Genomic DNA, 22,962 nt, shown 5'->3' with positions numbered 1-22,962 from the left:
GTCATTTCCAGGAGAATGGTGGAGGACGGGTAAGCTGTGAGACCACAGGGTGTGATGTGAATGAAGACAGCTTGGAAGACGGTAAGGAACTCAAAGTTATTATGTTGACAAACCTTTCAGGATATAAAGCTATGGGATTTTATTCCTAAATGCTGGATTCTCCCCAATTTTACCGTTGACTTTGCATCCAGGTGCCAGTACTATTTGTTCATGCACCAGGAGGATTTTTTTCCACTTCAGGAAAGACTATATAATCTTATTGTTTGCTTGCTTGGCCATTTAGTATATCATTTGGACCAGATTTTACCTACGATGCTACCTAACTAACCCATCATTTTATATACTGCGGCAAAAAAGATACAATAAGAAAGAAACAATAAGCTAGTCTGTGGCCTATCTTAAAACATGTCTTAGTAAAAACTGATCTTGTACCTAAGGCCTAGTGCAGGGGGAGGCATGTCCCCGGAGTTCTCTGAATTGAATTCCTATGTGATGCAAAGGAAATATCAATCTCATTAGCCAGGCGTGACGTCAGCACCGGACACATCTGGGCAAATGCCAGGGCACATTACACTTGGGAATGTGAGAAGGCATGGCATCTTGACAAAGCTAGAAGTGGAGAAGATGATGGTCACTTACACTACCAACCAAAGACCCACATACTCTACAGTCAGCCTTGTCTTTGACAACCAATGTGTGTTCTTTTCATTGAGAACAATAGGAATTAGTTATCATTCATTTGTAATTGAATTTTATGTGTAATACTGTCTCTAAGTAGATCACCTGTCACCCTTCTGTGTCAGTGCCAAATATTAGATATGTACTTAATTCACACAGAAACTAAAATGCAAATATTTGACTTGAAGGAGAAGCAGCAGACAGATTGGGATCAAATCTAAATGCCCACAGGGTCAGGGGAGAGGATGACAACATATCTACCGGTATATACATTACATAACAATTGTATTAAATGAATCACAGACAAGGATTATAGACAGTATATAAAAGACTCACTATTAGATGCAGATATACAGTATATGACATACTGTTCTGTCAGGCTGGATGAGTGGGACATATTCAGATCCAGTTTTGCTTTGCTATGGACACCTTGACATCTCATTTTTGGGTGCATATAATACCTACAACACCGGACAGGAATCTACGGAGGACTAAATATGCTGCGTCATACAGCTTGTCATCCATTGGCTTGAATAGAACACTAATAGGGAGGGGATAACTGTTTTGCACGTTCACATGGATTTTTTTGTTTTTTACATGTGGCACAATGGTTTCTCATAGAAGCAGTTCTAGGAAAATGTCCTTGATGTAGTAGTAGTGTGGCTCCCAGTCAAACAGTTATTGTAGTGTATGAACCAAGCCTAAGGGAGTCATGTTAGCACTTATGCCTCATATGATTAGCTTGAGAGTGCTTACTAAGGTAGAGCCAGAGACATTAACACATCGGGTACGCTTTAAAGGGGCTCTATCAGCAAAATCATGCTGATAGAGCCCCATATATGCGTGAATAGTCTTTAAAAAGGCTATTCAGGCACCGTAAATGTTATATTAAACTACCCCCCCATTTTAAAATAATACCCTAAAAAAGAATGTTATCTACTTATGCATCGTGCACGCTGGGCAGGCATTCAGGGTCCGCCGTCTTCTTCATCCACGCCTCTTCTTCCTCCGATGTCCTCGGGTCCCGCCCTCCTCCGGCGCTCGCGAACTGACATTGATAAAAAAAAAATGGCCTGGGCGTATGCGCAGTAGCATGCTGCTTCTACCACGGCTACTGCGCATGCGCCCCGCCCATTTTTTTTAATCAATGTCAGTTAGCGAGCGCCGGAGGAGGACGGGACCCGAGGACATCGGAGGAAGAGGAGGCATGGATGAAGAAGAAGACACACCCTGAATGCCCGCCCAGCGTGCACGATGCGTAAGTAGATCATTCTTTTTTAGGTTTTGCTGATAGAGCCCCTTTAAGGCTAAGGCCCCAATGCAGCAGAAACGCATCATATTTTTTCTGTAGTTTTTCTCTGCAAGAGTGACTATAAAGGGAATGGGAAGGTTGTGTAGGGGTTGGTGGTGTCATGCAGGTTTACTATCATTTAGGCTAAGGCCCTATGTTGTGGAAATGCAGCTTTTTTTTTGCAGATTTTGTTGCGGTTTTTTGAACCAAGGCCAACAATGGCTACAAAAGGAATAAAATAAGATAATCCTTTAATAATCCCACTGTAGGGAAAATCAGAATGGGACATATATATTAAGCTCTTATATTTCTCCCTTCTGCTCAATCCACTCCTGGCTTTGGCTCAAAAAATAGCAGCAAAATCTACAACAACAAAAAAAACTGCGTTTCTGCAACGTGCAGCCTCAGCCTAAAAGAGATCAAATAACCCCCACTGCACAACATCTCCTTCTATGGTTTATATGGCCTTAGCATACATAGAACTGGAATCCACACAAAAGAAGAAACAGGAGCGTCATCTCCGAACGTCAGACTTTATTGCGAGTCAGTAAAAACAGGCATAGCCGGCCCCAGAATATACAGCGGCAGGCCGTTTCGTGCACACCGCACTTCTACTGGCTGGTACTGACCTGGCTATTGTACCTGTATATAATCCAAAAGAAAAACTGTCCCCACAAAAAGGGACTATGTCCTGCTACCCAACTTGTTCTTCTTCACTATTTAAATGGGACAATGAATAGTTACTATAAAAAGAAGAAAATGATTTTTTTTTTATTAATGTACCCTCCTCTCAAAACAATAAAAAAAAACCATTGAAATAGAAAAAAGAAGAAAAGGTGCAACAATGTATTTGTTGATTCTGCCTGTATTGCCCTGACATATACCAATATGGTATTTTACTGACAAAACACTATGGCGGAAAGTTATCAAAGCTGTTGCCAAGGAAGAAGAAGACATAACAACCAATCAGATTCCAGGTCTCATGTATGAGAGGACATTTTGTAAATGATAACTACAATCTGATTGGTCGATACGAACAGCTTCACTTCTTCCTTACACATATTTTCATATATGTCCGGGGTGTTCTTGGCCGCTTTTGTCCAAAAACAGAGCCATACTTGCCGGGTACAGGATTAGTATTCTATGGCACCTCAGCCCCTTTTCTAAAATGGAACTCTGTTGCAATACCAGACATAAGCCATGGACAGGTGTGGTGCTGTTTCCATATGTTTCTAATCCTGTACTACCCTTTAACATTCCTGTACTCTGTATTATTCATGACCCACACGTCCGTCCTGTTTTTTCACTGTCAGTAGGTCTGGGAGCGGCCGGTGAATTTGTCATTCTGTGATGGTTATTAAGATGTCTCAATGAGATGAGTCACTGGTGCCGTCCATCACTACTCTTCTTTAATATCTATATATTGTTACTTGTAGATATGTTATTGTATTTACATAGTTTGTCACAAGGGACAGAATACAACTGAAAAGTTGTATCTGCAGAGACCCAACTTCCCAACGTGAAGCTCCCGGGCCCCAGTACAAGATCTGTAACAGGACCCACCTACCACGTGCTATTTGTAGCTTTACAGATTCCTTATGTGACAGAGGGGAGTTTTGGTTACCTGAGCTCAGGTGTAGTTACTATTTCTCTACCTCTTATAACTATGCCTGTGCATAAGCCTCTGTTCATATTGGCATTTTTGCTTGTTGTCTCATATGGTGTTAGTGTTTTTGATGTCTGCCATGTTAGTGTTTTTTGTTTGTCCTATCAAAATGAGAGGAAGCCCAAAGACACCCAACAGAGATTTTGGATAGCCATAATGCGGCCATTCAATTTATGGTGGGATTATCAATAAGGACAATCCCACCGTGAACATTAATGCTGGGGGCTGGGAAGGTGTGGGTAGGTTGATTAAAAGGAAACAGGTCATGGCTTGGGCTGAGGCGTGGATGGGGTCGTAGGTCCTGCCAAATATAACAGTAACAGTCAGTCACAGTAATATTTATAACCAATTGTCAGGCAACTATAGTTTAAAGCTAGGTTCACACTACTATTACTTAATGTCAGTTACTCTCATTTGTTACTGGATAAGAGCAACGGACATTAAATGACAGATGCTGACAGAGTCCCTGTTTGGTGTCCATCTACATACAAACATGACAGAAGCTTTCTTCCTTCATGACGGAAGAATATGTTGTGCATGTCGGGCTTCTCCTTGCATTACAGAAATAGGTAAACATGAAGGAAGACAGCATTTGCCATGCTGTTTACATTGTAGTCAATGGGAACATTGTCTCCGTTACTCTGCTACAGTGAAGGTCCATTGCTGTCATCCTATGACTGATAACAGCAACAGACATTAATAACATTAGTGTGAACGTTGTCTAACCTGTGTGGCCACTATTCATTAAAGGTAGCCATTTTTGATTAAACTATATCAAATAGGTGAAGATACCATAAACTAGACTTCTTTGGCCTTGTTTGGAGGTTTACATCCTAGCCAGTACAAACTATGTAAAGATATGGATTTTCAGAGTGATGGTTGCCGGTCCATCTATTTAGTGGGAACTGAGATGGAGGAAGGGGAGTCTTAAGGCCCTGTAGACATCTATGAATGCTATATCGTGGATCCATACATTTAGAGTTTACATGGAGCTATAACTGCATGCATGAGGCTTAACTATGAACACGGGTTAGGAGACGTTTTGGAGCTTTGGATGTGGACTGAGTAGTTTCATTGCAGCCCCGGACCCAAATGTGTAACGTGCAGCAGAACTGAATTTAGGACAATACATTGTGATATCTGCTATATCTTCTACACATCTATGCATCTTTGATGGATATTCTGTTTGGTATACGGAGATGATGGACGAGATTTTAGTATATACTGTATTATGAGCTTGTGTTGGAGATGCTGGACCATCCCGTTTGGTACTTTTAAGTGTCTGTGCCCTCCCTCACTCAACCTGTACCCTCCCATCTCTAAACGAAACGTGCAGCTCAGCTACTAATTCCCTCCCAAGCAGCATACAGAGGAGGAGAGGCTTATACATGGGCATTGGAGCCAGTCCAAGAGCTCACAGAGCTGCTAAGCAGGGAATGCACAGTATGTACACATACGACTTCTACCTCCCTAAGACGTGCATTTGTGTGCTGCAGATTATTCCTACCCAGGAGTTTACATGATTATTACACGTACAAGACAAAAGATAGCATTTAAGTACATAGCAACATGTGCACGCCCAGACAGCAGGCTGAGACAGCATATCTGCTGTCTATACTAAAGCTGACAGCCATACAGTTTGCACATAGACACCTGGTCAGGCTACTCAATAAGATGCCTCTGATTCATATTTCAAGAGGGCGGGAAAAGTGTTTCCAGGTGATGTCACCTGGGAGGAGTGCCCATGTAAATCAAGACAGGTAGATAAAGAGAGGAGGATAAACAGGAATTGCCAGTTCTCCACTCGGTGAAGAGCCCCCCCCACCGCCCCCCGGATCTCTGTACTGGTCATTGGTACAGGTAGGAAATTGTCACTTATCATTATGTGAAAAGACCCCTCTGGTAATGGAGCAGAGTCAACGGTGTGACTTAATATGTGATCTGTGTGTGTACGTGTGTAACTGTGTGTATTAGTAAGAGTGCTACCTAAGCAGAACTGGATGTATACAGGCTGCGGTAGAGAACGCAAGTGTATATACACTAGATCTGAGTATAGCTTGTATTCATTGTGGGGCTGTTTATTCTAGTTGAGATGGGAACATGACACATGTTAACAACTTGTATCTATCTAGCTGCCAGGGAACTACAAGTCCCAGCAACTTCTTCCAGCTGAAGTTTTAAGCCAACCTGTGAGGCGCGGGTTATTAAGACTAGTTTCTAACACACGGGTTTACTTAACGATACGTTTCTATAGCTTGGAGTGTAGGCTAGAAGTACAGTATAGATGGGAACGGGTTAACAGCTGAATGTATAGTCTTTAAAGGTCAGAAACAGTGTGTGATATACAATAGGCACCGCTCGAGCATAGGATAATGGAGTATGGCGTATATCACATCTGTCATGTACATATAGAATAGTGTACTGGCAGCTTCTATAAGGTACAGTAGTATATATCGGGCTGGTGTATAGAGTACAGTAGTATATATCGGGCTGGTGTATAGAGTACAGTAGTATATATCGGGCCAGTATGATTTGGTTAATGGGTTAGTTGAATAATATAGGAGCTGGCATGGGCTGCGGGTAATACTGTACTGCTGCAGAGGGCCTGCTGGCATCTTTTATTGAGCCTCAGGGGCATTTTGTGTTACTGTTTTAATCCCAGGTGATTTCTTACTTTACCTCTTGCTCTGATTCTTTTAATCTCCTGAGGTTAATTCCTCATGCCTTCCTGCTATGTTCCCTTCCTTGCAGCCTTTGGAGCCGCAGCAGTTGCTTTAGCTGCAGATAAGGCTGATCCTATATTTCCTGGACTCGGTTACAATCTCGGCATTAGAGCCCTGATACATTGAGGAATGTGCTGGCACTTAAAAGAAAATTTTGCAACATTTACAAGCATATACTGCATTTAATGTGTACATTCCCGGAGTAGACTTGACATACTTGACATTGCTTGTGCTGCTTGAAGACAAGCAATCTTATTCTGAGCTTGTGAGCTGTTTACATTGTGCGTGGGGTTCAGTAGCCTGGCACTATAATGGTAATAGATGAGCAAGTTCATGGATTGATTCACTGCGTTCCCCTGGCTTTCTAGGTTGTTGCTTACAGTATATACACATTGCATGATCTATATCTAACTTGTCGCTTCATAGGTCAGAATAAACAGGTCTCATTGTTGCAGAGAAAACAGGACCGAGAGAGAGAAGTAAAATAAACCCCCACCTGCTTATTTTTAGACAATTGATCTTCTAATTTCAAAGTCCAACATGGTGGCGGAGTTTTAAAGATTTTCTCAAGATTTCCTTAGTGGTGACAGTCCTTTGTTTTGATTGGTTGCCATAGAATGCGGCCATGAAGGCAGGAACTTTCTATGGTCTGGGGACTTGTCAGAAGCCCAGCCATGATTTTCTTATCTGGGACACTGCATGTATGTGAAGGTAACCACAATAAGGAAACCATGGCTGGGTGTCTGATAAGTGCCAGACCACAGAAAGTCCCTGCCTTCATGGTCATGTCCATCAGCCACGTAGCAAGACATCAGACTGCCACCACTAAGATGGTTAGAGAAAGTCTTTAAAACACTGCTAAATTATTAATCATTTATAACAAAGGTTAACTTTTAATTGTTTACAAATTTAAATATTTAAAACCCCTTTAAGTGCAAATTACTTGGTGGTCTAGGTGGTAAACTGGTTGATATTTCCTGGTGGTCTGGGGAATGGAAGATATCAATTGTATATTCAGGTTACCTGTCGGGGGAGCCTGCCTTAGATATTTGGGCCCTTAGCAGTTGCCATGTTTCCTACCACCTAAAATTGGTTTTGCATTGTTGTACTCCTAGATTTGGTCATAGATATGGTGGAAAAATCTTGTGCCAAATGACTGGACTTTATAAAGTATACAAGGTTTCTTTATTCATCAATGGGGCCCGCACTTATAATGTGTTATCCATAATACTGGTGTCTTCTTCTGTTCTAGAGAAGTTTTGGGCCCCCAGGGGTGATTGCTACCTCTGCACCCCTTACAGCTATACCCCTGCCAAGTAGTGCTTCTGCTGCAGGCCTCATGAAGGGCTTCACATGATAATAATGTCATAGGTAACGTGCCTCAGTGATGGGTAAGCGCAGAGTTCAGAGACATTTGTGGCAGGCACTTTGGGAAGTAACTCTTGGCAGGCATTCTGTTGGGGTGGGGGGCATTTGAGGCTAGCACTTTAGAGACTTTTTTAGCTGACACCACAACCCCTTTTCCACTTAGCACCTCTGCTCGCCTTGACTCACTTTTGTAAATTTTCCACTGCAAAAATGTACCAGTAGGACCTGATAATGGCTACATTTTCAGACTAGATGCCAACCTAGCCAAAGCTGTATCAGAAAGTCATGTATCCAAATACTTATGTATTTGGTGATTGATCTTCACTATAGATGACAACCAGCTACATAAAGCAGCTGCATAAAACAGCATAAATAAACTGCATAGTACCCGAACAGCGTTGAGTTAAGTTAAACAAAACTGAGTTTCGCTGGTGGAAAAAGTACCCTCATGGTAATTTCTGTGGCACATAACATAGGAACTATTTAAGGCTAAGGCCCCACTGGACGGAAAGTAGCGCTAAAGTGCTGTGGGAAGAGTCGCAGCGTGAATGCATTGCGGTTCTTCCCACAGCGCTTTCAACAGAAAGTTCACGTTTTCCTCTGCGGACTTACTGTTATAATTATATGTATAGGAAAGCCGCCGGCGTTTCCGTAGATATAATTGACATGCTGCGATTTTCAAAACTGCAACGTTTTGGAAAATAGTAGCGTGTCCGCGCTGCGATTTTTTCCGCAAAGTGGGCATCCCATCCACTTTGCAAGTACTGTAAAATGTGGCGATTTCTACCGCGGCGTTTCCAGCCAGTGGGGCCCTGGCCTAAAGCTAAAGCAATTTAGAGCACTTGTGGCTAACCCATGCTCTTTTAATGTTGGGGTAAGAAAAAACAAAATTTGCTGAGTCTAATTGTGCGTGCCACATTATTTTTACTAAGAAGCAGGTGGAGGGAACCAACTATAACATCTTTGCCCTTGGTTCACCAATGGGCCTTGGTTCAGTAAGATATTTAATATAAATGGTCCACTACAAGGGTGTAATCACAACTGGCAGTACCCATGTTCTATGTCGCTGTAGGCATGGGCAGGAATTGCTTATATTGTAAACAAAACTCGTGTCAGGTATGTTTATATATTATTATAATATGTATATTCATAGGCGATAGCTCATTGGACTCTTTTCAGACATCACCTGAAATTCTATTGTTTCTATTTTCTTAACAAATCTTGTTTCTATGTGTCAGTACTGTGCAAAACTTTTAGACAGGTGTGGAAAAAATGCTGCAAATTAGGAACTCTTTGCAGATTTATTTTTGCATAATAAGCAAAAATATGCAGTATATGCAGTAAATAGCAGCATTGTGTGGCTGATATGGGGTTGTCATTAGGGTCTTATATAATGGTATAATTTTAATAATGTATGGAGGTATTACGGGGCATTACATGGTGGTATTATGTTATAAACAAAACTTTTGAAACTACAAGAAAAATTCTCTTAACCTAGGGAGTAGTAAACTACAGAAAAAGATGCAGTAAAATTTCTTGCAATTTTCAGAGCTTTTCTTCTGCATTTTGCACTTTTGCCTGTCCCTCATGTAAGTCTAAGGCTACTTTCACACGGAGTAACGCTCCGCTCATTCTCACACGAAAACACATGTCAGAGTGAGGCGCTTCAAAACAGATCCCATTGACTTTAATGGGTGTCATCTTATGCACGCTACACATTGAAATTAATGGGTTAAAAAGCCTCCCATTGATTTCAATGTGTAGCAAGCGTAAGATGGCACCCATTGAAGTCAATGGGATCTGCTTTGAAGCGCCTCACTCTGACACGTGTTTACGTGTCAGAATGAGTGGAGCGTTACTCCGTGTGAAACACAGTGTTTTTGCATGTATGATACAAGTTTGGTACTTTTTGGCGTATAGTGGCAAATTTAAACCACACTCCCTTTAGCTGACGATCCACACCTATATATCTAGCAAATCAAAAAATATTTAGGCCAAACTGGATGTGCCACATTATGCCAGAGCTGTGTCATGTTTACACCAGGGTGAGTGTGCAACATTTTTTTTCTGCCATGTGCCTTTAAAATCTCATTCACTTTGCTAGGGCTATAAGTTTAAAGGGATTCTATCATCATTCCAGTACTACCACGTCAGAATAGACTTTAGAAAGGCTATTCTTCCCCTACCTTTAGAATTCTTCTCCGCACCACCGTTTTGGTGATATTCATGGTTTTCTCTGTATGTAAATGAGTCTCCAGACAACACAAGGAGGCTCTCCAGGGACGCCCTCCATCTTCTTCTCAAGACGGCCTGTTCGCCGCATCTTCATCCGAAAGCGCTGACTGCGCATGTCCATTTTCCTGTGGCCGAATGAACAATTGTGTAAGAGGCCACAGGAAAATGGCTGACAGACATGTGCTTTTGATATGGCCCCCTTGGGATACCTACTGTATACTACAGGATCTCTGACTTCCCCTTCCTCTTTTTGCTCTGTATGTCATTTCCCATCCTGGTATCTTATTTGTCTCCAACACATTGACAAGCGGTGAGCAATAAAAGCACATGGACCCCATAGACTATAATGGGGTCCCTGTATTTTCCACGCGGTGTCCACATGAATCATGGAGAGTAAACAGTACTTCATGAACTACTTTCCTCTCCGCATGACTCGTGCGGACACCGCACAGAAATCGCACGGGCTCCATTATAGTTTATGGGGTTCGTGTGCTTTCATTGCTCACTGCTTGTTAATGCGTTTGGTATTACGTCCCTAAGCAGACTCCCCAAACGGAATACTGAACGCAGATGTGAACCAGGCCTTACACTAAAAACTTTAATAAATATTACAGTAAAAAAAAAAAAAAAGTGAAGTGAATTAACAAAAGAGAAATGTAAATTACATCAATATTTGGCTTTATAAGGGTATAATATAAGGGTTGCATTTTCTATAAAATCAGGCCCATTTAGGGCAGATGGGTAATCCCGTCCAAAAGGAAATTTTATACGATCAATGAATCCCTCACTTGCTAGTATGCAAAATATCAGACTCCTGCTCAGTCTCCAAGAGTGGAAAAATACCAAAAAAGTGTTCCCACGGGTCTATAATCTTAAAATAGGAACCTGCAAGTATGTAGAATGATATGCATTTCTCGTTTACATAGGCCTGCCAGACTCACGCTATGGAGTTTTTGCTGCATCGCAACCTTATATTGATGACTTAACTGTAGAACTGGTTTTGGTTTGGTGATGTTCTCTGTACACAGATAAATAATTCTATATACTGGATTACTAAGTAAGAAGGCATGATTCAGTAGGTCATTCCAGATAAGTCTCTCATTGAAACCAGTTGTTCCACAATTGCTTAAAGGGGTTGTACAGGGTTAAAGAAACATGTTTGTTTACTTTTGGAAATGGTGCCACACCTGCCTATGACGCTATTCAGATCACGTTTTTTTACATCCGTTTAGTGGATGGAAAAAAGGACGCAAAAAAAAAAAATGCAGATGGATGGACATCGCTAACGCTAGGTTCACACCTGTGTTCAGGGTCTCCGTTCTATGGTTTCCGTCTTCTGCATGCCAGAAGACGGAAACCATAGACTGGGTCCGGCCGTGAGTGGCGGTGAGCGTTTTATGCTCTCCGCCACAAAACCGTTTTTTTAAATCCGGACACAGAATACTGCATGTCCGACTCTGTGTCCGGATTATAAAACCCGGTTTCGCGGCGGAGAGCCTAAAACACTCACGGCCGGACAGCTTTCTCACCCATTCAAATGAATGGGTGAGAAAGACTCCTGCAGGTTTCCGTCTCCTGCTCTGTTTTATGCAAGAAACGGAAACCTGAAGTATGGAGTGCCAGCGCAGATGTGAACGAGCCCTAACATCGACAATAGTGCTAAAGAAAAACGTATCAGTTTCTGTCCGTTTTTTGGAAGAATACAAAAGCATGGTATACTGCATTTAAGGTGTTCTTCAAAAAAAAAAAAATGGACAGAAACTGATGGGTTACTTTAACATTGTTGTCTATGTAAGCGGATGACCGTCTGTTTGCATCCGTTAAACAGATGGTGGAGATCATAAAGTGGAAAAAATTTCTGCTTTAGGAATTCACACATTGCAAAAACACTGTGTTTTACATTACCTGCAAGGTGGATGGGATTGTGGCTAATCCCACCCACACATTGCAGAAAAGTACCTGCAGCAAAAATGCTGCAATTTCCAAAACTGTTGCGTTTTTGTAAATCTCAGCATGTCAATTATACAAGTGTAGAGCTTTTATTCTATATTCTGTACATGATCATGGGCAGGGCCAGAGTTGGCACCCGGCTTACCTGGAGGAGGGCCACTCGGCTGTGGCGTAGGCTACAGGGCCCATGGCCAGCTGGAAATGGCTGGGGCCCTGGGCTATCATGATAGCATTTGGGGAATGCTATCACCAGGCCCCTTTCCAATGCATGTCAACCCTGGGGAGGTAATTAAAAATAAAAAAAAAATACTTAAACTTATATTAACCTGTCCTGGGCTCAGCATCCTCTCAGCGCTCTTCTGGCAAGTGACTGAGGTCCTGCTCCCTAGGCCACACTGCTGGGACCTGTGATTCGGCCTCAGTGGCTATGTGGGGTGCGCCAGCGTAATGATGTAATTGCACCCCTTGTGACCCTGAAGCCCAATCACAGGCCCCAGCAGTGATATTTGAGGAGCAACAGTGACATCAGTCGCAAGACAGAATAGGAGAGAGGATATCCAGGAGAGGTCAGGTAAGTATAAGTATTTCTTATTTTTAATCATTTTCCCTGGGCCTCTTATTATTAGACCCAAGAGTATAATGCTAGCAACAGCTTGGGGGGGGGGGGCATGTGATGGAGTGTGGGAGCCACTAGTGAACATATAATACTGTGTGGGGACCACTGTGGAGCATATAATACTGTGTGGGAAGGAACCACTCTGGAGCATATAATACTGTGTGGAGGCCACTCTGGAGCATAAATTACTGTGTGGGGGCCACTGCTGAGCATGTAATACTGTGGGAGGGCCACTGTGGAGCACATTATATTGTGTGGGGGCCACTGTGGAGCATGTAATGCTATATGGAGGCCCCTGCAGAGTAAATAATGCAGTGTGGAGGCCACTGTGGATAATACAATGCTGTGTGTGGGCCACTGCGGAGCATATAATGCTCTGTGGGGGCCACTGCGGCACACATAATGCTGTGTGAGGTCACTGCAAAAAACATAATGCTGTGTGGGGTCACTGCAAAAAACATAATGCTGTGTGGGATCCGCTACCGAGCACATAATATCTACTTGTATGTAGTGGATTGCACTAGATTTCCCTCAGCAAAAACACCCAATTTTTATTGTTTTTCTTTTTTTTTTTTTGCTGCAATGAGCATGAGTTACGGTACTCCAAAAGGGGCCGACTGGAGCTCTGTCTCCCAAGTGCCCACACAAACCTAGAGCCAGCTCTGATCAGCATTTAGTGATTGAACTTTTAGTGATTTTAGCATGTTTTAAGGCATTATTAGAGAAGACTATTTAGGAGACAACAAGCGTGTTTTCCCAATACTCAGGCAGTCCGATAGTCCTGCCAATCCATCAATGAATAGGCATCTGATTGTTCATTGGGTGATTGGTTACTTTCAGCAGGATAAGAAATCATTGTCTATTGGCAACACAATGAAAGTATATACAAGGGGAATGATTGCTTTAGTGATCGCTCCTCCTGCTTGTGCTCTGAATTCATCTGTGTTATCAGGCCGGAGAAGAACAAGTACTGATCAAAATGTTTTTTTAGCCAGTCATCTTTAGTGAAAAGGTAATCTGTAGTGTAATACCACCTTTACAGCATAGCTATGGCCATAGGCAGAAACCAACCGGAACTGACTCATTGAGGTGTATGAGGAAGAGTTTTCTAAACATGCTCTGCGCAGGTGGGAGGAATAGATAAGCTGTGACATCATCTATTGTCAGTACTGGATGCAATACGTCAGTGGTGTCATCCATAAGGCTAGGTTCACACTGCAAAAAGGGAAGAGAAATTTTTGCCCTGGGCAGATCACGGAGGAAAACTGGAGCAGAACTTCGGCTTCTCATTATGGCTTTGGTCTCTGATTAGCTCCAGACATAATGACATAATCATACTGAACCTCTCGCCACATGTTCTGCAGCTGAATGAGCCGTGGAATCTATGACAAGATTGAGTAGGACTTGTCTTTTTTCAGCATCTGTTACTGTATCCCATTGAAAACAATAAGAAGCCGATTCCAGACGGAATTCCTCCTCAAAATCAGTTACAGGTTTCTCTGCGTGAATGCCCCCTAAGACCATGCTCACATCTGCGTCGTTAATCCGTTTGGGGAGTCCGTATGGGGCCCCCCCCTAAAGGACTACTGAACGCATTGGCAAGCAGTGTACAGTGAAAACACTCAGACCCCACAGACTATAATGGGGTCCGTGTGCTTTCTGCATGATCTCTGCACGAGTCATGTGAACAGGAAAATAAATCGTGAAATACTTTTCTGTCCACATGTTCCGTGCGGAGACCATGCGGAAAGCACACGGACCCCATAACTTTGTTTCTCCATTGATCAGGTCTCCAAAAACAGAAAAGTGATGCGAGTGTAAGGTCTGATTCACATCTGCGTTCGGGTTTCCGTTCAAAGAGTCCCCTTGGGGATCCCCCGAAGGGAAACCTATCTGCATTAAAAAGCGGTTACCTAAGAAAATTCCAACGGTTCCCATAGACAGTAATGCTTGGTTTCCACACGAATCATGTTGTGAGAAAAATGCTGCTTACAGGACTTTTCTCTCCACATGTTTTTTTTAGGGCTCACAGTGTACATTTTTCCGCTATGTGTGGCATCACCTCAATGTTTTTTTTTATTTCCCTATCAGTACGTCTTTGTATGTTTTCCCCCATGCTTGCATGGATTTTCTGCCATACTCCTTGCAGATGTTGTCCTTGGCAGGATTTGAACCCAGGACTCCAAGGCTGCAGTACTAACCAGTGAGCCACTGTGAATAGGGCCTTAACCTGATGTCAGGTGTATGACTGCCATGGCCCTGTATCCAAATACCTTGGAATTCTACCAGTGACCTGTTATCTGGAGCCTACTCCTGTCCAGTCCAACACTAGCTAGAAAGAAGAGTGGAGATTCATTTGTTGTTTTAGTATATTTACTACTTTTCTATTTTTCTAATACATTGATAACCTCTTAAAACGTTGACTAGTTTTTTAAAAAATATTTCAATATATCTGCCACAAATTCTCAAAATAAGCAACAATTTTGCGCAAAACAGGTCCTTGTGTTAGAGTTGAGAAATCCATCCAGTTGTGTTTTAAGGATCTAGGGGTGGATGGGTTCAGCTGCCATTTTTCATGTTTACAAAAATGTGTTATTGTAACTCAGAAAAATATTGTATTGTTCTTTATATGATGTTATGAAGCACTGGTGGAAAGTCTCACTAGGTGTTCTTCAATGAGTTAAGAGGAGTGCCATGCCCCTCAGCTCATTGCTCTTGAGATTTCCAAATCTCTAAGTTATGCTGTTGGGTGTGTGCATGGAAGATCTGTAGTCAATGAACACCCTGATAACTCTGGCCCCAGTGACGTAACAATCGTGGTTGCAGGGATTGCAACTGCAACTGGGCCAGGAGGGGTACATGGCCCAGGGCCAGCTGGAAATGGGCCCCGGACCACTTTGATAGTGGTTGGGGAAATCCTTGCTCCCCAACCACTATATATATTGTTAATGGAAATGGTCCTGACTGGGCCCGTTTCCATTAAATGCCAGCCCAAGGGAAGTGTATAAAAATAAACAAATACTTATACTCACCTGTCCTGGGCTGAGCATCCTCTCTGGGGCTCTTCCTACGGTAGATGCTAAATTCTAGTGAGCTAAAGGACCTCATATCATGACCATGTGATCAGCCTCTTGGGTGGGGGCAGAGCTATTCTGCATTGTACAGAACAGTGTGAAGAAAGTGTGAGCTGTAGGGAATGGAGACTGATGGAAGGTAAGGAGGATAGAAGAGAACATGTGTGAGCAAGTGGGAGACTTTGGAGTGCAGGCTGTGTGTGAGCAAGAGGGTGACATGGGGGTGCAGGCTGTGTGTGGGCAAGAAGTTCAGGTTTTAGGTGGTGGGCACTGTGAGCAAATAATACTGTGTGGGGGCCCCTGTGGAGCATATAATACTGTGCAGGGTCACTGTTAGCATATAATACTGTGCGGGGTCACTGTTAGCATATAATACAGTGTTTGGGTCACTGGTGACCACATAATACTGTGTGGAGGCCACGGGTGAGCACATAATACTGTATGGGAACCACTGTGAAGCATATAATACTGTTTGTTGGCCACTGTGGAATACATAATACTGTGTGGGGTCCACTGCGGAGCATGTAATACAGTATAGTCCTGTCCTAAATGTTTCCTGCACTCTAAAATGCATGGTGGCTCAGTGGTTAGCACTGTGGCCTCGCAGCACTGGAGTACAGAGTTTTGTATCTGACCAAGGACAACATCTGCAAGGAGTTTTTATGTTCTACCTCTGTTTGCTTGGGTTCTTCCAGGTAACTCTGGTTTCCTCCTACACTCTAAAAATAAACTGATAGGAAATTTAGATTGTGAGCCCTATAGGGGACAGTGACTGATAATGTCTGTTTAGTGCTGCAGAATATGATGGTGCTATACAAGTAATAGAAAATAAGGACTGTAGAGTCAGTAAGACTATATAGTAGTAATATTGTTATACCTGAGTAGTGGGCCACTTGGATATGTTTGCTGACTCCTAGCTACACCTTTGCTTATCAGTTTTTATGTTGGGTAGAGAAGCTTTTGATGAAAACAGCTCCTGCTTTTGTTGACTTAATGTGACCATGTGTAGAAGAACTATAAGTGTTACCCATGCTGATCAGCTGATATTGAGAGTGACTTCATTATGACAAGGTGCTGTCAAGTTAGAAAAACCACTTTATTGACTAAATTCTCTAAACTGATCCATTAGTTGATTAAAACTACCTTGATGGGACTTTTAGTTCTTTATCAGCTGGAGAATCACGGGTCTCTTACGGTCATGTTTACATTGTGTTGTGCAGCAAAAAGCTGCAATACAAAAAAAAAATAATAAAATAATATCAAAGCCTTTTTGTAATGATTTTGGCTGATAAGACATCCAAAAACTTGCGCTTACACAATGGTTGGAGGCCCAACTGTTGTCTGATCTATACTTACATTAGCTTTTAGTTGGCAAGGCATTCTACTACGTGTAGTTCCACAACTACATGATGCAAGGTAAGTTGCCTAAGCATAGCCTAATAATTAACTCAGAAGCCGTAGGTGTATCCGACCTATTGCATGAAAAGCTAATCATTGGCTTTGGGTTTTAGAATGGAGATATTTTATGCTAATCGAAAACCTAGACATGATGTAAGACTCCTATCTGCAGAATAAAACAATAGCATCCTCATGTCTGGGATATATGAACCCACCAAAGCAGAATTTGGGGTACTCTCCAGGGGACTCTCATTTTGTCCTTCTAAAACCATGGATAAAATTGAACTGTGCAGCGACATGGAGGATTTTTTTCAGGAGACTGCGCCTGAGGGAATATTTTCATGACACAGAGGAGACCCAACCTACCCCTTCAGAGGTTCCAATCTTAGCAAAAAAGGAGACATCTGATTGGACACCTCCAACTGGCCGAAATTTTGATTTGGATAATTACATAGACTGTTTCAGACACATGGTCAAATCCACTATACTGGATACAAATAAAGCACTGCCATCTAACATCACTGCCCAGGAAAGAAGGGCCATAAAATCTCTGAGAAATAATAACGACATCATCATTAAACCAGCGGACAAGGGTGGCGCTATAGTCATGATGAACACATCAGACTACATACAGGAGGCACACAGACAGCTGAATGACACGCACTACTACTCCAAGTTGGATTCAGACCCCACAGTGGAATACTCTAAAAAACTGAAAAAAGTGATCTCCGGCCTATCTGATGGAGCAATAAGCCTAAGCAGCCTCATACCAGCAAGCCCTAGGACAGGGACTTTTTATATGCTTCCAAAACTGCACAAACCTGGGAACCCAGGGAGACCGATCATCTCATGTGTTGGGACCCTTACTGAACAGATCTCTGGATGGGTGGAGGGTACTCTTAAACCCTTAGTGAAGGATACAGCCAGCTACCTTCAGGACACCACAGACCTAATAAATAAACTATCCACTATAGGTCCCCTTCCAGATGGAACTATCCTGGCCACCATGGATGTAGAATCCCTGTACTCCAACATCCCACACCAGGACGGTATAAATACCTGCCAGTTTTTCATGGAAAAGCGAGGTATGAACGCTGAATCAGTGATGAAACTTACAAAATTCATCCTCACCCACAATTACTTCTCCTTTGGTGACTGCATCTATTTACAACAGACCGGCACCGCAATGGGGAGCAAAATGGCACCACAGTACGCTAATCTCTTCATGGCCAAGCTTGAGAGTGACTTCCTCTCCACCTGCACCATCAGGCCTCGGGCCTACTATCGTTTCATTGATGATATCCTAATCATTTGGACCGGATCCGAGGAACAGCTGAAAATCTTCCATGAACAATTCAACCAGTTCCATCCCACCATCAACCTGACGCTCAATCACTCCTTCTCCGAAATAAACTTCCTGGACGCAGTCATCAAGATACAGGACAACAAAATTGAGACATCGCTGTATCGGAAACCAATTGACCGCCCTACCTACCTAAGATGGGATAGCTTTCATCCTAAACACATAAAAAACTCCATTGTCTACAGCCAGGCCATCAGATACCATCGCATATGCTCAGATCCGGTGGACAGAGACAAGCACCTTGGGGGCCTCAAAAACACATTCTTAAGGCAGGGTTACCATCCAAGATCAGTTGATAACCAAATCACCAGGGCCACCAGAATACCAAGATCGGAGTTATTAAAATACAATACCAAACAGGAAAACAAACGGGTGCCCCTGGTTGTCACATATAACCCCCACCTGGAGACGCTGAGAGGAATCACACGCAAATTACATCCACTACTGCAAAAAGACAACCGTCTAAAATCCATATTTCCGGACCCCCCTCTCCTGTGCTACAGACAACCACCAAACCTCAGGAATATGATCATTAGCAGCTCTCTGTCACCTCCAAATAACAAAGGAACATTCCCATGTGGACAGAAGAGGTGCAAGACCTGCCCTCACATACTGACCACTGACAAGATAGAGATACCAAACTCTAACAGGGAATATAAAATCCCAGGTGTGTTCACCTGTAACACACCTAATGTGGTGTATTTGATCATTTGCACCAAATGTTCCACTGAAAATCTATATGTTGGAGAGACCGGACAGAAACTCAGAATGAGAATTAATTCACATCGCCATACAATCAAACAACAGAGAACTGATCTTCCCGTGCCAAAACACTTCTGCCAGGAAGACCACAACATCATCAATGACATGAAAATCTTGATCTTAAAAGGGAACTTTAAATCAAGGAAACAGCGACTGATTTATGAGTACAAGGCCATGACCCTATTCCAGACGCTGGACAATGGAATTAACATCTCACGTGGGTTTATGTCTTCTTATACAAATCATTAAGACAGCCATTAAGATAACCTGGGATCTGGCAATTGATTGTTTGTTGTTATAAGTATATAGTAATAAGCCTCTTCCCCCCTCCCTCCTGTAACTCTACCCCTATGTCCAGTTGTACATAAATATGCAGCCTCTAGAAAGTGTTTTTAGTTATATCTGAAGAAGAAGCTCAGAGGAAGCTTCGAAACGTCATATTCTGTCATCATTATGAGTTAGCCATTAAAAAAGGTATCACCTACTGAAGACTTAAAAAGTTTTTTTGTTTTTTTTTCGTATTTCATAAAAAATATATTAAGACTGAAGAATTGGTTTGGGTGGTGGTAAGTCTCGCCCAACAGGATCATCACACGCAGACATCTCAAGGTAGAAGTCAGCACCAGGCAGACCTGGAAAGGTGCCATGGCCTATTGGGCCTGGGGACATGGTGATTTCCATAAATGTGATTTATATTTGTCAGGAGGAGGGTGAGGTACACAGAGGGTCCACTGTGATTCTGTTGCCCCAGGGCCTAGATACACCTGGAGTCAGCTTGGGGCTGATGTAATGCCAGGTACACATATGCATCTGTCACCTCGGTATTTGGTTACTTTGTTTTCTTAGACTTCTAGTTGGGTTCTGCTCCAGTTTAAGCACACATTCTCTTTATTTTGCTCCCAAAAATAGCTGGAACATTGTCAGTGTTGTCTGCCAACACTTCTATGGGGTTGAACTGGGAGCATACAGTAGTTATATATTAAAGGAAGCTAACAATGACGGGAATTGTAGAATAGGCTCCTGATAAAAGTGACATACAAAAACTTCATATTTCTAATAGTGGCGCATACTGGGTGTTTTTTTTAAACTGTCTTTTACGGTATATTTGAAGTTGTGACAGCGTCCTATATGCTTGCTCGAGCATATACACTTACGATAGATTTGAGAAGAATAGCCTTCTTACGTACATGGCTAGCTGAACACATGACTAGTGTTTTAGACTACACCAGATTTTTTTGTACGGTCTCTAACCATAGAGAGACATAGGTCTGAATAAGAATTGTATACTCAAAATGATGCATTATATTTAGTCGTGACTATTAGATGTAGCATTTTTATATTTAGATAAAAGGAAATAGACAATTTATACAGTTGCTGCGGTTTCCTAAACATGTCAATTATACCTACGGAAACGCCAGCAGTTTCCCTATAGATGTAATTGAAACAGAAAGTCCGCAACGGGAAAAACTGTTTTTGTCTTTTTTACATGTTGTGGAAATGTAGTTTTTTCTGTTGTAGATTTTGCTGTGTTTTTCTGAGGCAAAGCCAGGAGTGTATACAGCAGAAGGGAGGAGTAAAATGACGTCCTATATATTTCCCATTCCTTCTGTAGCCATTTTTGGTTTTCGCTCAAAAAAAATCCCGCTGTAAAATCTGCAACAAAAACAGCTGCATTTCCACAATGTGGGCCTCTACCTAAAAAGCACCTGTAACCAGGTCTGAAAGCCTAAAGTCATATAAAATCTGATAGTCACCCTGAGCATTTTGATATTTTGTTTTGCCAAATCCATTCAGCCATTCCAAAGATATAAACCCTTTTAGTATAGCAATAAATTAGGGTATACTAGCCAAGTGGGTGGTAACATTACATGCCATACAGCACACAAAAAAGCTACAGTGTTACCGCCCACTTGTCTAGTATCTCCTAAATTGCATCAACATTAATAGTAGAATGGCTGAACGGATTTAGATAAACAAAACCCCAATATGCTCAGGGTGACATTTGTAATTGGGCTTTTCAGATCTGGTGACAGGTTGTCTTTAAGCGTGGTGTCTGATTTCCATGCAAAAAGTAATAGGAAGATGTTTAAACTGGGATGCAAGAAAGCAGTGATAACTCCTGCCTAGTCTCCATGACAGGTCATTGTGTTCATTATATATTATCCAATGCGATCTTTTCACACTTGTAGCTTAAGCTCTTTTCTGAGAATACGAGGACGATCTGCCTCACATCAAAAAGAATTAATCAGTGGCGTGTGAACCTGACATCTGATGAATGCGCCAGAAGACAACTTCTTATTACCTAAGCCTGCAATCCTCTGTAGTTCTTAAGACATACCCTAAGTATGAAATCCCTATGCTGAAAATGACATTTACTGAGCAGTTTATGTTGAATGATTTATTATCCTGGAACATTACAGGATCAAGATAAATGTGTAGGAGAGCAGCGTATTCACCTGACTAAGTTTACAGTATAGACATTAGGTTAGACTGCAGGTTAGAATTTTTGTTTATATATATATATATATATATATATATATATATATATATATATATATATAATAGTATGTACATTTTTGGTTTAAAAGGTCTGCTTGGATCAGCACATTAATGGTTTAACCTTAGGAGAGATCATTAATATCAGATAGGTAGGGGTCCATACCATGACCCCTTCAGTGGGGGTGTGGTGAGATAGACCTGCACCAATCTGATACAGATACAAGATAATTCAGTTCAGGTATGTAAGAAGTAGAACATGGCATGGACTAATGATTCCTTGACTTTTTAAAGGGGTTATCCGATTTACTCAGGATAGGCTATCAATATTAGATCTGCAGGGGTACTTAGACTTAAATGGGTCTCCAGCATTGCTTTAGTGCCAGTGATCTATGGGGAGCCTGGGTGTTGGACCTTGCAGATCTGACTTATAGAAACTGGATAACCCCTTTAGGCCAAGGTCCCATGTGGCGAGATGCAGCAAAAAAAAAGTGGTGGTTGGGGCCTGAGGCTTGGCACAATATATAGCTTAGGACAATCATTCTATTGAGCATGGTGGTCTCCTATGAATAAGTGATAAATGTTAATTGTCGAGCAAATACCTATATAATATATAGGGATGCGGTGCCATTAATAAATAAATATTAAATGTCATACTGGTTGTATCTGTTGTACTGAGGGTTTCAAATATATTATGTTAAGCAAGAAGCTTATTTTTTACATTAAGATACATGGTATCACATACAGTATATTAAGAATTTCAATTCTGCATGTATAAAACATGCTTTTAGTTACTTTGTTGTTCTATCCAATTCATTTACTGTTTCCAGGAAGGGATACATTTCTTATGGAGCTCTAGATTATTAGGTATCTATTACAGTTTCTCCTATTATAAACATCATTTGTGAATGGAGAGAGTTGTTTTTTCATCTAGAATCTGGTATGTAGAAGTTTTGCAGTACTGATGAGATGTGGGGTGCACGGATGCTTGGCACATGCCATATATAGGCCAAGGAGGTTGAGTAAATTTAACATAGGAGCCATTTATAGGTATGGAAGATATGGTGCCAAGTATCCTTCTAACTTTTCCCTGAGAGGTTTTAATAGAATGCAGTGAACACGGATATGGGATGTATTCCCAGTTACTTTATTAGAGAATTTCCACCTAGATGTAACATTGCTCATATATTGCTACATCAGAGTGAGAACTGAAGTTTGTCTATTATATTTCTTATAATTACAGAAGATTTAGGCATTTTTCTGTAGTTATACCATACCCATTTTTGCAAAAAGGGTAACAGGAAGTGCAGCCATATTGTTGCTTTTTAAATTTTGAACCAAT

General features: G+C 41.8%; 2 protein-coding genes across 6 annotated transcripts in view; one reads left to right on the top strand and one right to left on the bottom strand.

Annotated features, from left to right (window-relative positions):
• The window catches only part of GRB7 (growth factor receptor bound protein 7), a 75,263-nt gene that overhangs the window by 5,216 nt on the left and 47,085 nt on the right, over positions 1–22,962 (top strand). Inside the window, exon 2 of one of the 2 annotated variants that reach the window (XM_075278286.1) lies at positions 12–81. In XM_075278286.1, coding sequence (XP_075134387.1) covers positions 12–81 — 70 coding nt within the window. Of the gene's footprint in view, positions 1–11; positions 82–5,020; positions 5,496–22,962 lie in introns of those variants that run through there. The other variant, XM_075278287.1, reaches the window with a different exon arrangement.
• LOC142209381 (E3 ubiquitin-protein ligase TRIM21-like) overlaps positions 1–22,962 on the bottom strand; it is a 95,755-nt gene that overhangs the window by 40,422 nt on the left and 32,371 nt on the right. The gene's annotated exons all lie outside the window — the stretch shown is intronic.

The sequence above is a fragment of the Leptodactylus fuscus genome, chromosome 6 (genome assembly GCF_031893055.1).
Source record: "Leptodactylus fuscus isolate aLepFus1 chromosome 6, aLepFus1.hap2, whole genome shotgun sequence".
NCBI lineage: Eukaryota > Metazoa > Chordata > Amphibia > Anura > Leptodactylidae > Leptodactylus > Leptodactylus fuscus.
Note: the sequence above shows the minus strand (reverse complement) of the source record. Positions and strands in the feature narration are given on the sequence as shown.